Genomic DNA, 17,500 nt, shown 5'->3' with positions numbered 1-17,500 from the left:
ATGTGTATATATATGTGTATATATGTGTGTATATGTGTATATATGTGTGTATAAGTGTATATATGTGTGTATATGTGTATATATGTGTGTATAAGTGTATATATGTGTGTATATGTGTATATATGTGTGTATATGTGTATATATGTGTGTATAAGTGTATATATGTGTGTATATGTGTATCATGTGTGTATATATGTGTGTATATGTGTGTATATGTGTATCATGTGTGTATATATGTGTGTATATGTGTGTATATGTGTATATATATGTGTATATATGTGTGTATATGTGTGTATATGTGTATCATGTGTGTATATATGTGTGTATAAGTGTATATATGTGTGTATATGTGTATCATGTGTGTATATATGTGTGTATATGTGTGTATATGTGTATCATGTGTGTATATATGTGTGTATATGTGTGTATATGTGTATATATATGTGTATATATGTGTGTATATGTGTGTATATGTGTATATATGTGTGTATATGTGTATATATGTGTGTATATGTGTATATATGTGTGTATAAGTGTATATATGTGTGTATATGTGTATATATGTGTGTATATGTGTATATATGTGTGTATAAGTGTATATATGTGTGTATATGTGTATCATGTGTGTATATATGTGTGTATATGTGTGTATATGTGTATCATGTGTGTATATATGTGTGTATATGTGTGTATATGTGTATATATATGTGTATATATGTGTGTATATGTGTGTATATGTGTATATATGTGTGTATATGTGTATATATGTGTGTATAAGTGTATATATGTGTGTATATGTGTATATATGTGTGTATATGTGTATATATGTGTGTATAAGTGTATATATGTGTGTATATGTGTATCATGTGTGTATATATGTGTGTATATGTGTGTATATGTGTATCATGTGTGTATATATGTGTGTATATGTGTGTATATGTGTATATATATGTGTATATATGTGTGTATATGTGTATATATGTGTATATATGTGTGTATATGTGTGTATATGTGTATATATATGTGTATATATGTGTGTGTATATGTGTATATATGTGTGTATAAGTGTATATATGTGTGTATATGTGTATCATGTGTGTATATATGTGTGTATATGTGTGTATATGTGTATCATGTGTGTATATATGTGTGTATATGTGTGTATATGTGTATCATGTGTGTATATATGTGTGTATATGTGTATATATGTGTGTATATGTGTATATATGTGTGTATAAGTGTATATATGTGTGTATATGTGTATCATGTGTGTATATATGTGTGTATATGTGTATCATGTGTGTATATATGTGTGTATATGTGTGTATATGTGTATCATGTGTGTATATATGTGTCCTACATAGGCAGTCGAGTGGAACTCTTTGTAGTTCAGTAGTTTCTTGTTGAGGAGCTCCAGAGAATCTTCTGCTTCATTCAGACTCTTCAGACGAACTTCTCCAACGTCCTGCAGCCACGAGCTCACCTGAGTAGAAGTAGATATGTATGAGTGCTGGCAAGCTAACGCGTTATTAACGCGTTATTATCGCGTTATTATCGCGTTCACGCATTCATCAATTCATTAACGCCGACAATTATTTTATCGCGCATTGACGCAGTTTTTTTAAAATTATTAAGCGACATTTTTAACACAAGAACCGTCCGGCCGACCGGCAGCGAGCGGTGAACAGCTGTTTGTGGCGTCACTTCCGTCTCTTCCTGTTTCCTTCCCCTACATTCCCCTGGGTCCTAAGTCCCTCCATGTACAGCTTCTTATCACCCTCTATGTACCAACGTACATTTATAACAAACACCACACATGTTACGCTAATCAGCGTAGCATAGCGTCTGACCAACATACCAACAAAGAAAAAATACTTTTGTAGAGTTTTTAAAGTGTTTAGTTTGTAATATGTATAATAATCATATCATTTAGTTATCACTACTGAGAGTTTAACAAACATAAAAACATGGCGTAGATAGGTTTGCAGGTTTCAAGATGTATATTTAAATTAATCTCTGACACACATGAAGATAAAGTTGTGAACACGCTGAATATCTATGATCAGAATCATTATAACTGTGTTATAACTGCTGCTGTGTGAAGAGAATCCTGCTGTTAACAAGAACCTGATGAGTTTGTGTGTTAATCATGTGAGCTCCAGAGCGATAAACAAAGCTGGTACGTCTGCTTTCTCTGAGAGCTGGTGAGGTTGAACATGGAGTCTGATGGAGCAGCTGGTGGAGTTCATGTCGCTCTGCGGCTCTTTGAGCCTCATGTGTAACTCTGTTGGATTCCACAGACATCTGTGTGCGACAGCACAACATTTCTATGCTTTTGGTCAAACATGGTGTATAAAGAGTAGAAATCATGGGAGCCGTGCAATACACACCCATTATAAAATCTGAAACGGACCCAAAATGTTCCTGAAACTGAAACGTTGACTGAATGTAAACTGTGCTAGCTGTCACTAAAGTGCAGCGTTCTGTCTACGTTTTAAACTTGTCATGTTTCTACGTTAAAGTACGGCTCGTCAACGTGGGCCCAGAGTTAAGAGTTTTTTAGCTCTCTTCACGCCAAAACCCCATTTCTGCTCAGTTTTTGGGGATTGTGTCAGGTGTGTGTGTACTGAGCGTGCTCAGACCGACCTTGCTGAAGCCCGTCTCCAGGCCTCTGAAGTCCAGGATGAAGTTCAGCTCCTGGGTCCTGGAGTTGGACAGAGTGACCAGACGGTGCAGCAGCTCGTCCACCCGCTCATAGAGCGAGGACACCGTCTCCACCGCCGCCCGCCGGTCTGACGTCACGGCGACGCCACCGTCCTCTCTGCGGAGCAGAGACAGAGAGGCCCCGCCCTCCTGCTGCAGCTGGACCAATCGGCTGTCCTCCAGGATGCTACGCATCACGGCCTGGTAACGGGACAGCAGCAGCTCGGCCTCCTGGGAAAGAAAGAGAGATTCAGAGGGCATGATGGTAGTGTGTGTGTGTGTGTGTGTGTGTGTGTGTGTGTGTGTGTGGTACCTCCTCTGCAGCAGGTAGAGGTGTGTTCTGCAGGATGTTGATGGTCTTCTGCAGCAGCTTGATGACGTCTTCACACTGATTGGTCAGCTGCTCCACTCTCTGAACAAACACACACAATCATTTGTTGTTATTTTATTGTGTGTATGTGTGTGTGAGTGTGTGTGAGTGTGTGTGTGTGAGTGTGTGTGTAGGACTCACTGATCTGAAACAGAGCCAGCTCCTCTGACTGAAGCTGAATGAACCTCCAAACTCTTCAGAAAGCTGCTGAAGATCCACCTGTTTGTGAAGAGACTTCAGAGAGAACAACACCTCCACCTGCGCGCGCACACACACACACACACACACACACACACACACACACACACACACACACACACACACACACACACACACACACACACACACACACACACACACACAGTCTGAGAACCTCTAGATGTATCTGTGGTGTGCGCATCAGTCAGTGGATGCTGCTGCAGGTTAACGTTCAGGGTGACCATGTGACCATGTGACCAGGTGACCAGGTGACCATGTGACCAGGTGACCATGTGACCATGTGACCAGGTGACCAGATGACCATGTAACCAGGTGACCATGTAACCAGGTGACCAGGTGACCATGTAACCAGGTGACCATGTGACCATGTAACCAGGTGACCAGGTGACCATGTGACCAGGTGACCATGTGACCATGTAACCAGGTGACCAGGTGACCATGTGACCAGGTGACCAGGTGACCATGTGACCAGGTGACCATGTGACCATGTGACCAGGTGACCAGATGACCATGTAACCAGGTGACCATGTAACCAGGTGACCAGGTGACCATGTAACCAGGTGACCATGTGACCAGGCGTTTACCTGTGTGGCTGCAGGTTTGTCCAGACGCAGAGAGGAGTCCTTGTCTAGCAGCAGGAGGACGGAGTGAACGGATCCGGGGACGTTTTCCTGAGAGACGGACCGGTTGTTTACTATCGCTCTGTTTAACTGACTGTGTGTCGCTCTGTGGTGCGTTCAGGGTCCCAGGTTGTGTGTTGTAGTTTTCAGGACTCACCTGCAGGGACCTGAGGGCAGAGAACAGGGCCGGGACCGGAGCAGCAGCTCTACGAGCATCCACCAGAACCGTCAGACCCAAGGCGGCCACCTCCTTCCTGTTGTCACACAGGAAGTGATGTCAGAGGAGGACCAGTCTACAGTGAGAGGGGGTGGGGGGGGGGGGGGGGGGTCCTACCTGAGGGTGGAGGAGTAGTACAGCAGGAGGTGCAGCAGCTCTGCTCCGTCACAGTCTGGGTTGGACCACACGGAGCTCCTGGTGCAGACCGTCAGCAGAGCTCGACCCCTCCGGTCTCTGGTCCCTGAACGAGACATGATGCATTCAGGGACCAGCAGGAAACACAGGAACTTAGAACTCTCTGTCAGTACTATGTGTGGAGCCTCACACCTCAACCTGAGTGTGTATTTGTTTTATTGATGTTTAATAATAATATTAACAATATTATTATTAATACTATTACTAGTGCTGGGCATTAATTAATCATATTATCGCGCGTTAACGCAGTTTCTTTGAGTTATTATTCAGCGACATTTTTAACACACAAACCGGGCAGCGAGCGGTGAACAGCTGTTTGTGTGGCGTCACTTCCTGCTGCAGGTTTCAAGATGTATATTTAAATTCATCTCTGACACACATGAAGATAAAGTTGTGAACACCGGCTGAATATCTATGATCAGAATCATTATAACTGTGTTATAACTGCTGCTGTGTGAAGAGAATCCTGCTGTTAACAAGAACCTGATGAGTTTAAAGTGTTTAAATGTTGTTGACCTTTAGTTCATAGAGCAGCACTTTAACACACTACTTTAGAATCATTATGAACTTTAACACAACAATGAGATTAATCAACATTAAACATTGTAATCGTTGCCCAGCACTAATTATTATCTATAATATTATTACATTCATATTATTATGAATAATAATAATATTGATAATATTAATAGTTCATATATTAATAATGTTCTTGCAAATCATTATTGACAAATATCTATTTTTTGTTTACTTTTCTTTTCTCTGACTGTTTATAGTTTTATGAGATTGATGAACCAAAAAAACATGCAATAAACCTGGATCTGGTTCTGATTCTGTTCTGGGGTCAGGTTCAGGGTCTAAACCTGGTTCAGGTCTACAGGTTTTTCTCACCAGGTAGACAGAGCGCTCCAGAGCGCAGCAGCACTGTGTAGAAGCTGGACTGGGAGGACTGGGTGAGCCGTACTGGGACCATGGGAGCAGCTGACTGGTTCAGCTGTGGTTCTGGTTCTGTTGGACTGGGACCAGTCGAAAGGGGGACATGAGACTGGACAGGAGGTCTGCTGAGGCCTGTAGAGAGAGAACACACACACACACACATTCTGTTAACTAGTCCACTAACTAGTCAACAGAAGTCACTGACCTGTCCTCACACTAACTAGTCTATAGAAGTCACTGACCTGTCCTCACACTAACTAGTCAACAGAAGTCACTGACTTGTCCTCACACTAACTAGTCTATAGAAGTCACTGACCTGTCCTCACACTAACTAGTCAACAGAAGTCACTGACCTGTCCTCACACTAACTAGTCAACAGAAGTCACTGACCTGTCCTCACACTAACTAGTCTATAGAAGTCACTGACCTGTCCTCACACTAACTAGTCAACAGAAGTCACTGACCTGTCCTCACGCTAACTAGTCTATAGAAGTCACTGACCTGTCCTCACACTAACTAGTCAACAGAAGTCACTGACTTGTCCTCACACTAACTAGTCAACAGAAGTCACTGACCTGTCCTCACACTAACTAGTCAACAGAAGTCACTGACCTGTCCTCACGCTAACTAGTCTATAGAAGTCACTGACCTGTCCTCACACTAACTAGTCAACAGAAGTCACTGACTTGTCCTCACGCTAACTAGTCTATAGAAGTCACTGACCTGTCCTCACACTAACTAGTCTATAGAAGTCACTGACCTGTCCTCACACTAACTAGTCAACAGAAGTCACTGACTTGTCCTCACGCTAACTAGTCTATAGAAGTCACTGACCTGTCCTCACACTAACTAGTCAACAGAAGTCACTGACTTGTCCTCACGCTAACTAGTCTATAGAAGTCACTGACCTGTCCTCACGCTAACTAGTCAACAGAAGTCACTGACCTGTCCTCACGCTAACTAGTCAACAGAAGTCACTGACCTGTCCTCACGCTAACTAGTCTATAGAAGTCACTGACCTGTCCTCACGCTAACTAGTCAACAGAAGTCACTGACCTGTCCTCACGCTAACTAGTCAACAGAAGTCACTGACCTGTCCTCACGCTAACTAGTCAACAGAAGTCACTGACTTGTCCTCACACTAACTAGTCTATAGAAGTCACTGACCTGTCCTCACGCTAACTAGTCAACAGAAGTCACTGACCTGTCCTCACACTAACTAGTCTATAGAAGTCACTGACCTGTCCTCACGCTAACTAGTCAACAGAAGTCACTGACCTGTCCTCACACTAACTAGTCTATAGAAGTCACTGACCTGTCCTCACACTAACTAGTCAACAGAAGTCACTGACCTGTCCTCACGCTAACTAGTCAACAGAAGTCACTGACCTGTCCTCACGCTAACTAGTCAACAGAAGTCACTGACCTGTCCTCACACTAACTAGTCAACAGAAGTCACTGACCTGTCCTCACGCTAACTAGTCAACAGAAGTCACTGACCTGTCCTCACGCTAACTAGTCAACAGAAGTCACTGACCTGTCCTCACACTAACTAGTCTATAGAAGTCACTGACCTGTCCTCACACTAACTAGTCAACAGAAGTCACTGACCTGTCCTCACACTAACTAGTCAACAGAAGTCACTGACCTGTCCTCACGCTAACTAGTCAACAGAAGTCACTGACCTGTCCTCACGCTAACTAGTCAACAGAAGTCACTGACCTGTCCTCACGCTAACTAGTCTATAGAAGTCACTGACTTGTCCTCACGCTAACTAGTCAACAGAAGTCACTGACTTGTCCTCACACTAACTAGTCTACAGAAGTCACTGACCTGTCCTCACACTAACTAGTCAACAGAAGTCACTGACCTGTCCTCACGCTAACTAGTCAACAGAAGTCACTGACCTGTCCTCACACTAACTAGTCTATAGAAGTCACTGACCTGTCCTCATGCTAACTAGTCAACAGAAGTCACTGACTTGTCCTCACACTAACTAGTCAACAGAAGTCACTGACCTGTCCTCATGCTAACTAGTCAACAGAAGTCACTGACTTGTCCTCACACTAACTAGTCTATAGAAGTCACTGACCTGTCCTCACACTAACTAGTCAACAGAAGTCACTGACCTGTCCTCACACTAACTAGTCAACAGAAGTCACTGACCTGTCCTCATGCTAACTAGTCAACAGAAGTCACTGACCTGTCCTCATGCTAACTAGTCAACAGAAGTCACTGACTTGTCCTCACACTAACTAGTCTATAGAAGTCACTGACCTGTCCTCACACTAACTAGTCAACAGAAGTCACTGACCTGTCCTCATGCTAACTAGTCAACAGAAGTCACTGACCTGTCCTCACACTAACTAGTCAACAGAAGTCACTGACCTGTCCTCATGCTAACTAGTCAACAGAAGTCACTGACCTGTCCTCACACTAACTAGTCAACAGAAATCACTGACCTGTCCTCACGCTAACTAGTCAACAGAAGTCACTGACCTGTCCTCATGCTAACTAGTCAACAGAAGTCACTGACCTGTCCTCACGCTAACTAGTCTATAGAAGTCACTGACCTGTCCTCACACTAACTAGTCAACAGAAGTCACTGACCTGTCCTCACACTAACTAGTCTATAGAAGTCACTGACCTGTCCTCACGCTAACTAGTCAACAGAAGTCACTGACCTGTCCTCACGCTAACTAGTCAACAGAAGTCACTGACCTGTCCTCACGCTAACTAGTCAACAGAAGTCACTGACCTGTCCTCACACTAACTAGTCTATAGAAGTCACTGACCTGTCCTCACACTAACTAGTCAACAGAAGTCACTGACCTGTCCTCACACTAACTAGTCAACAGAAGTCACTGACCTGTCCTCACGCTAACTAGTCAACAGAAGTCACTGACCTGTCCTCACGCTAACTAGTCAACAGAAGTCACTGACCTGTCCTCACGCTAACTAGTCTATAGAAGTCACTGACTTGTCCTCACGCTAACTAGTCAACAGAAGTCACTGACTTGTCCTCACACTAACTAGTCTACAGAAGTCACTGACCTGTCCTCACACTAACTAGTCAACAGAAGTCACTGACCTGTCCTCACGCTAACTAGTCAACAGAAGTCACTGACCTGTCCTCACACTAACTAGTCTATAGAAGTCACTGACCTGTCCTCATGCTAACTAGTCAACAGAAGTCACTGACTTGTCCTCACACTAACTAGTCAACAGAAGTCACTGACCTGTCCTCATGCTAACTAGTCAACAGAAGTCACTGACTTGTCCTCACACTAACTAGTCTATAGAAGTCACTGACCTGTCCTCACACTAACTAGTCAACAGAAGTCACTGACCTGTCCTCACACTAACTAGTCAACAGAAGTCACTGACCTGTCCTCATGCTAACTAGTCAACAGAAGTCACTGACCTGTCCTCATGCTAACTAGTCAACAGAAGTCACTGACTTGTCCTCACACTAACTAGTCTATAGAAGTCACTGACCTGTCCTCACACTAACTAGTCAACAGAAGTCACTGACCTGTCCTCATGCTAACTAGTCAACAGAAGTCACTGACCTGTCCTCACACTAACTAGTCAACAGAAGTCACTGACCTGTCCTCATGCTAACTAGTCAACAGAAGTCACTGACCTGTCCTCACACTAACTAGTCAACAGAAATCACTGACCTGTCCTCACGCTAACTAGTCAACAGAAGTCACTGACCTGTCCTCATGCTAACTAGTCAACAGAAGTCACTGACCTGTCCTCACACTAACTAGTCTATAGAAGTCACTGACCTGTCCTCACACTAACTAGTCAACAGAAGTCACTGACCTGTCCTCACACTAACTAGTCTATAGAAGTCACTGACCTGTCCTCACGCTAACTAGTCAACAGAAGTCACTGACCTGTCCTCACGCTAACTAGTCAACAGAAGTCACTGACCTGTCCTCACGCTAACTAGTCAACAGAAGTCACTGACCTGTCCTCACGCTAACTAGTCAACAGAAGTCACTGACCTGTCCTCACGCTAACTAGTCTATAGAAGTCACTGACCTGTCCTCACGCTAACTAGTCTATAGAAGTCACTGACCTGTCCTCACGCTAACTAGTCAACAGAAGTCACTGACCTGTCCTCACACTAACTAGTCCTCTGATTAACTTCTCCATCATATAACCAGTTCACTAACTAGTCTCCAAACTAAGTTTTCCAGTTCTAGGTAATCTACATCCTAACAGGAGAGACTAAGAGGAGGTTTTTGAGGAGGAAGGTGAAAGGGGAGGAGGAGGAGGAGCAGGAGTAATTCAGCCAATCAGATGATGAGGAGATAAATGAGGATAGAAAGATGGTTTGTGGGATGAAAAGCAGGAGGAAGGAAAAGATTGTGGAGAAGAAACATGTTTCTGTACCTTCAAGCTCTGCAGTTCTTCCTCCACCAACCTCCTCACAGCTGATCTCCTCTTCCTCCTCCTCCTTCTTCTTTTCTTGTTTTTCCCGTCCTTTTTCAGACTCCTCAGGTTCGCACCAAAGTGAGTCTGGATCCATCGCCGGTGTGTTTTCAGAATAAGAGTCCCCAGTGTGTGTTTGGAGTGTTTTGTTTTCAGAATAAGAGTCCACAGAAAGTGTTTGAAGGCAGTTGTTTTCAGAATAAGAGTTCTCAGTTAGTTTTTGTTGTGTAACATTTTCACAACGAGAGTCCTCATAGTGCTTGTGTTGTCTATTACTTTCAGAATAAGAGTCCTTGGAGTGTGTCTCTTCCTCTCCTTCTCTCACATCTTTCATCACTCTCTCTTCCTCCCTTCTTTCTTGACTCTGATGCTGAACTGTAACCTGAACCTCTTCTTCTACTTCCACCTCCTCTAACTCTTCGTCTCCCTCCTCATCCAACTCTTCCTCTGTCTCTTCACTTTCATCAAGTAAACCTTCATCCTTCATACACTCTGCATCCTCCAGCTGTTCTTCATCCTTCTCCTCATCTTCATCATCTGACACTACCATTTCATGCTTCCCTTTCCGCCTCTTCATTAGCTCTCTCTCCTCCCTCGTTTCCTCTGTCTCCCCCTCTTTCCCTCTCTCCTCTTCCTCTTCTTCACTGTGCTCTGTGCTGCTTTCAGGTTCAGTGTTTGACTTCAGACTTATGCCTGAATCAGTACCTTCTATGTGCTCCTGTGACGTCCAGCTGGAGGCTTCAGGAGGAGCAGAGGAGGAGGAGGAGGAGGTGGGGGAGATTGGGGTGAGGATGACAGGTACACAGGAGTCCTGGATCAGGTTCTCCTCAATGAGCCTGGAGCAAAGAGTGGTATGGGAGCTGACCTCCGCACAGGGCCAGGAGGAGAGTGTGTGAGGTGTGTGTGCAGCAGAGAGTGTGTGTGCAGCATCAGAGTGTGTGTGAGTGTTGTGAGGTGTGTGTGCAGCATCAGAGTGTGTGTGTGCAGCAGCAGAGTGTGTGTGTGCAGCAGCAGAGAGTGTGTGTGCAGCATCAGAGTGTGTGTGTGCAGCAGCAGTGTGTGTGTGAGTGTTGTGAGGTGTGTGTGCAGCATCAGAGTGTGTGTGAGTGTTGTGAGGTGTGTGTGCAGCAGCAGTGTGTGTGTGTGCAGCAGCAGAGTGTGTGTGAGTGTTGTGAGGTGTGTGTGCAGCATCAGAGTGTGTGTGTGCAGCAGCAGAGTGTGTGTGAGTGTTGTGAGGTGTGTGTGCAGCATCAGAGAGTGTGTGTGCAGCAGCAGTGTGTGTGTGTGCAGCATCAGAGAGTGTGTGTGCAGCAGCAGTGTGTGTGTGTGCAGCAGCAGAGTGTGTGTGAGTGTTGTGAGGTGTGTGTGCAGCATCAGAGAGTGTGTGTGCAGCAGCAGAGTGTGTGTGTGCAGCAGCAGAGTGTGTGTGAGTGTTGTGAGGTGTGTGTGCAGCAGCAGCAGTGTGTGTGTGTGCAGTGGTGTGTGTGCTGGTCCGGGCTCGGTGCTGCAGACTGATGGACTGGGTTAAGGAGCCTTTCTGTGGGGAGAAGCGAGGCAGCTCCATCAGCTCCACGTACTCGCCCTCCGAGTCCTCGCCCTCGCCGCTCACTGCTGATTGGAGGAGCTCCACTTCCTGTCTTGAGAAGCTAGGATTGATCAACGTATCTCCATCCTTAACGGACGACTCTGTCTCCTCCTGCAGGGAGGTCTCTGGCCGGCTGATGAACTGTGGGTAGACCAGGTCCTCCCACGGGACCCTGAAGACGTCTCCGTGAGCAGAGAGGAGGCAGCGCTCCAGCCTCGGCGCTCCTCGCTGCTCCTTCTCCCTGTTGACCGAGTCCAGCCAGGCCATGCTGAAGAGGGACCGCGGGGCTATCTCCGACACCTCCTGCTGCTCCACATGACGGCCGCCGGTGGACAAGCTGCACAGGAGGAGGCGGGGGGAGGAGGAGATGACGGCTCTCCTGCAGGAGGCGCTGTGTGCTCGGGGAGGAGGAGGAGGAGGAGGAGAAACCAGCAGGTAGAAGTCTCCTGGACGGAGGAGGCGCTGGTCCAGAGGACAAAGCTGAACAACTACCTTCTCGTGGACGCACAGAGGCCAGCCTTCATGACGAAACAACAGACCACAGTACTGCAACTGAGGAGGAGGAGGAGGAGGAGGAGGAGGAGGAGATAAAGAGAGGAGATAAGGATCTGTTCAAAGGATTCACATTACATTCAGGCTCTGGAGTAGTAGCAGTGGAATACATTTTTCAGAATAAGAGTCTTCAGAGTGTGTGTTGTCTATTACTTTCAGAATAAGAGTCCACAGTGTGTGTTTTCTCTATTATTTTCAGAATAAGAGTCCTCGGAGTGTGTCTCTTCCTCTTCCTCTCCTTCTCTCTCATCTTCTTTCATCACTTGCTCTTCCTCCTTTCTTTCTCGACACTGCTGCTCAGCTGTAACCTGAACCTCTTCTTCTTCTACCTCCTCTAACTCTTTGTTAGATTTAGATTACTTAGTGTAATTAATATTGGGAGTGAGTGGAGAGTTAAGAATAATTCACATCTGTATCTGGTTCTATACCACAGCAGCATCAAACAAACAGCTTCACATGATTCTGGACTTTGTTCGCTGCTGACTTCCTGCTGTGGCCTCTGACTGACGTCTGTGGGCGAGTCGACGCCCAACAGGTGAGTGTTGATCCCAGAGAGTCACCTTCACCAAACATTACAAAAGAAACAACCACGCAGGGTGTTCAACAGGCCAGAACACACAACAGTGTGAGTCATCAGTGAGAGTCCTGTTTGCTCTTGTGTCCTTCATCATCATGCTGACTCATGAATGAAGGACAGATAGATGAGTTCCTGTGAGTTCACTAAGGATCTGTTGTGAGTGGAGACAGTACCTACAGACAGGACGGTGGCCTCTACAGACTGGACGGTGGCCCCTACAGACTGGACGGTGGCCTCTACAGACAGGACGGTGGCCTCTACAGACAGGACGGTGGCCTCTACAGACAGGACGGTGGCCTCTACAGACAGGACGGTGGCCTCTACAGACAGGACGGTGGCCTCTACAGACAGGACGGTGGCCTCTACAGACAGGACGGTGGCCTCTACAGACTGGACGGTGGCCTCTACAGACTGGACGGTGGCCCCTACAGACTGGACGGTGGCCTCTACAGACTGGACGGTGGCCTCTACAGACTGGACGGTGGCCTCTACAGACTGGACGGTGGCCCCTACAGACTGGACGGTGGCCTCTACAGACTGGACGGTGGCCTCTACAGACTGGACGGTGGCCTCTACAGACTGGACGGTGGCCTCTACAGACTGGACGGTGGCCTCTACAGACTGGACGGTGGCCTCTACAGACTGGACGGTGGCCTCTACAGACTGGACGGTGGCCCCTACAGAAAGGACACGAGACAGATCCAAGGATACTCACGCAGGCATTTTGCTGGAGGTCCGTTAACAATTGCTTTGCAGGCAGCAGGAAGTGGATCAGGTAGCGGAGGCCGTCTCCTCTGTAGCAGTTCTCCACCACGCTGAGGACCTGACAGAGGACAGTCGGGGATGTGGCCTGGAAGGGTGGATAGAGGGCTGAGAGTGCAGTCTGGATGCAGCGGTCCAAAGATTCAGAGTCCTGTGAGGAAAAGAACAAAGACAGACAATGGTCAGACTTTTGTAGCTTCACTGCACTCTTCATTTAATTCAGCTAATGTTAGAGGCTTTTTACACTGCAGAACAGAGACTTATGTTTCTGTACCACAGACCAGTACCGGTACCACAGACCAGTACCGGTACCACAGAGCATTTACACCAACCACAGCACACAGCTGAGTCCTGCAGCTCCGGTGCTATAATTAGTCCACACATTGACGTTACTGTACTCCAGTCAGCTGTTGCCCGTCTGAACAGAACGCCTCTTATCAGCACGTGTTCCTCCTCCGGCTGCACGGCCAAAAACAACTTTCAAGGATTTCAGGCTAACCGCAGAGGGCACGCCCCAGAGGGCCCTGGAGGTGTGGCTGGGAGACCCCGTCTACAGGGGGTGGGGGGGGGGGGGGGTAACTGGATCCACTGGTCTGGAGTCAGAGGAGGCCGGTCAGGTAAAAATATCAGGCGGCACCCGTCGTCTGGCTCCAGCCGGCTGAGTGTGATGACATACATTTAACCTGCTGACTTCAGCAGTCTGTTTATGTGCAGCTTGTGTTTGTGTTTTCTTCTTCTGTTGGTTTCCTCTTTCATTAACATTATGAAGCATCATTTAAACCTCATCAGACTGACAGCGGTCCTCAGTAAACTGAACAAACACTCGGCATGTTGTCACAGCAAACTCTTTAAGTGTTTGTGTGTAAATATGTCACAGAGTCTGTGACGTTGTGTTCAGCAGAGATTCCACGAGTGTAACTGCACTTGATCTGCAGGATCTATGGTGTGTGATGCAAACATATAGTTATTATAGAGTCAAGCCACTGAGATTGTTTATTTAATGCAGAGTGATTTATCATTAAAAATATAATTATCACAGTTGAGAAGTCACAAACATCAGTCTGATAAATATGTAAATGAGATGAATCCTCGCTGGATATTCTGGATGTGACTCAAACACAACAACTGGCAGCCAAATGTAGACGTGAGGCTGATATTATTAGCAGGATATCAGATGACTGAGCTGTGGGGGGGTTCTGCACCACACACACACACACACACACACACACACACACACACACACACACACACACACACACACACACACACACACACACACACACACACACAAGGAGGGAAAACGTCTGCTGGCTCAACGCTGTGGCTAATGCTAACGGCATTTTATACCACGTCAGAGGATTACAACCAGAATGAATACAAACAAACCATGTGACAGAAAAGACCACACACTAGTACACACTGAACACACTAGTACACACTGAACACACTAGTACACACTGAACACACTAGTACACACTGAACACACTAGTACACACTGAACACACTAGTACACACTGAACACACTAGTACACACTGAACACATTAGTACACACTGTGGACACACTAGTACACACTGTGGACACACTAGTACACACTGAACACACTAGTACACACTGTGGACACAGTAGTACACACTGAACACACTAGTACACACTGTGAACACACTAGTACACACTGAACACACTAGTACACACTGTGAACACACTAGTACACACTGAACACACTAGTACACACTGTGGACACACTAGTACACACTGAACACACTAGTACACACTGTGAACACACTAGTACACACTGAACACACTAGTACACACTGTGAACACACTAGTACACACTGAACACACTAGTACACACTGAACACACTGAACACACTAGTACACACTGAACACACTAGTACACACTGAACACACTAGTACACACTGTGAACACACTAGTACACACTGAACACACTAGTACACACTGAACACAGTAGTACACACTGTGAACACACTAGTACACACTGTGAACACACTAGTACACACTGAACACACTAGTACACACTGTGAACACACTAGTACACACTGAACACACTAGTACACACTGTGGACACACTAGTACACACTGAACACACTAGTACACACTGTGAACACACTAGTACACACTGAACACACTAGTACACACTGTGAACACACTAGTACACACTGAACACACTAGTACACACTGAACACACTGAACACACTAGTACACACTGTGAACACACTAGTACACACTGAACACACTAGTACACACTGAACACAGTAGTACACACTGAACACACTAGTACACACTGAACACAGTAGTACACACTGTGGACACACTAGTACACACTGAACACACTAGTACACACTGAACACACTAGTACACACTGAACACAGTAGTACACACTGTGGACACACTAGTACACACTGTGGACACAGTAGGAGGAGTGAGGAGGAGGCACATCAAAGCAGGCTGAGGGTCCCATGGGAGAATGAGACCACCCACTCTGAATAATAACCTGATTATCTTCCACAGACCGTCATAAAACACACCGTTTGATGTCATTTAGCTCTTATTCATGTCAGAAGCTTCACTGCTGACAACACAATGAGTCATGTAGACTTCCTCCAGATGTCAGTGAGCACATGATTCTATATATAAACACACATATATACATATATACATACATACATATACACATACTGGTGCTCTTCTTCTGGACTGGTTTTGTTACTTCAATGACCAACAGCAGCTGAGGCTCATGGGTATTGTAGTATTAGTGAGTTCTGTGTTACGTGGCATTAGATATGAATATTTTAGGACACAGCTGTTGGTTTAAAGTGCTTGTCTGATTCAAAGTGACAACCAATCAGAGGCCAGGGATGGTGTGATGTAATAAACAAGAGGCCTTAAGATGAACTAATCCAATCTCTCAGGTTGTGCTGGTTTTAATGAATAGTCTCTCTGGAGGGTCATGATTCATCCAACAACTGTGCAGCTGATGGAAAAACCAGTTCCTGTTTGAGGGTGTGGAGGACCAGGGTGCAGCAAGGAACAGGGTCACAGAGAGACCGGATCCTTAACAGGGTCACAGAGACCGGATCCTTAACAGGGTCACAGAGAGGCCGGATCCTTAACAGGGTCACAGAGACCGGATCCTTAACAGGGTCACAGAGACCGGATCCTTAACAGGGTCACAGAGAGGCCGGATCCTTAACAGGGTCACAGAGAGACCGGATCCTTAACAGGGTCACAGAGACCGGATCCTTAACAGGGTCACAGAGACCGGATCCTTAACAGGGTCACAGAGAGGCCGGATCCTTAACAGGGTCACAGAGAGGCCGGATCCTTAACAGGGTCACAGAGACCGGATCCTTAACAGGGTCAGAGAGACCGGATCCTTAACAGGGTCACAGAGACCAGATCCTTAACAGGGTCACAGAGACCGGATCCTTAACAGGGTCACAGAGACCAGATCCTTAACAGGGTCACAGAGACCAGATCCTTAACAGGGTCACAGAGACCAGATCCTTAACAGGGTCACAGAGACCGGATCCTTAACAGGGTCACAGAAACCGGATCCTTAACAGGGTCCTTTAGAGACCGGATCCTTAACAGGGTCACAGAGAGGCCGGATCCTTAACAGGGTCACTGAGAGACCGGATCCTTAACAGGGTCACTGAGAGACCGGATCCTTAACAGGGTCCTTAAGAGACCGGATCCTTAACAGGGTCACAGAGACCGGATCCTTAACAGGGTCACTGTGATGCTGCTCTGCTGTCTAAAGGTCACGACCTTTGAGGTAACCAATCACGGTGACACGTGGGGGGGGGGGGGGTCCAGCTGCCCTTCAGTGTGTCAGCCATCTTTGTTCAGAACTCTAATAAAGGACAGGAAGTGGTCATGAGGATCTGTTGATCTCATGTTCCGCTGTCCTTCACTCTCAGAGCTCACACCTTCATGAGAGCAGCTGGAGCTATTTTAAGTTCACGTTTTTAAGTTAAAGTTAAAGTAGGGGTGGAGAACGTCCGGTTCGGGGGTCTCGAGATCACCTGATGTGGTCCCGTTTTGCCTCCTCGGATCGTGACCTCCAGCATTCACTGGGGCGGTTTGCAGCCGAGTGTGAAGCGGCGGGGATGAGAGTTAGCACCTCCAAATCTGAGGCCATGGTGCTCTGCTGGAAACCGGTGGATCGCTCCCTCCAGGTGGGGACGGAGCGCCGACCTCAAGCGAAGGAGTTCAAGTATCTCGTGGTCTTGTTCACGAGTGAACCTGAGACAGACCAGAACCACCAGACTCACACACCTCAGACCTCCTTCTG

The 17,500-nt window shown here is 46.4% G+C and overlaps 1 protein-coding gene across 3 annotated transcripts in view; it reads right to left on the bottom strand.

The window, feature by feature from the left end:
• The window catches only part of plekhg4 (pleckstrin homology domain containing, family G (with RhoGef domain) member 4), a 31,775-nt gene that overhangs the window by 11,360 nt on the left and 2,915 nt on the right, over nucleotides 1-17,500 (bottom strand). The window contains exons 2-11 of one of the 3 annotated variants that reach the window (XM_079156641.1): nucleotides 13,136-13,333; nucleotides 9,668-11,843; nucleotides 5,216-5,392; nucleotides 4,247-4,370; nucleotides 4,070-4,166; nucleotides 3,877-3,963; nucleotides 3,215-3,331; nucleotides 3,017-3,115; nucleotides 2,647-2,934; nucleotides 1,361-1,483 (exon numbers count right to left, since the gene is read on the bottom strand). In XM_079156641.1, the coding sequence (XP_079012767.1) occupies nucleotides 1,361-1,483; nucleotides 2,647-2,934; nucleotides 3,017-3,115; nucleotides 3,215-3,331; nucleotides 3,877-3,963; nucleotides 4,070-4,166; nucleotides 4,247-4,370; nucleotides 5,216-5,392; nucleotides 9,668-11,843; nucleotides 13,136-13,333 (3,486 nt within the window). The remainder of the gene's footprint in view (nucleotides 1-1,360; nucleotides 1,484-2,646; nucleotides 2,935-3,016; nucleotides 3,116-3,214; nucleotides 3,332-3,876; nucleotides 3,964-4,069; nucleotides 4,167-4,246; nucleotides 4,371-5,215; nucleotides 5,393-9,667; nucleotides 11,844-13,135; nucleotides 13,334-17,500) is intronic. The other 2 variants (XM_079156642.1, XM_079156643.1) reach the window with 2 other exon arrangements.

This window comes from Pholis gunnellus (genome assembly GCF_910591455.1).
Source record: "Pholis gunnellus genome assembly, chromosome: 1".
NCBI classification, from domain to species: Eukaryota; Metazoa; Chordata; class Actinopteri; order Perciformes; family Pholidae; genus Pholis; species Pholis gunnellus.
Note: the sequence above shows the minus strand (reverse complement) of the source record. Positions and strands in the feature narration are given on the sequence as shown.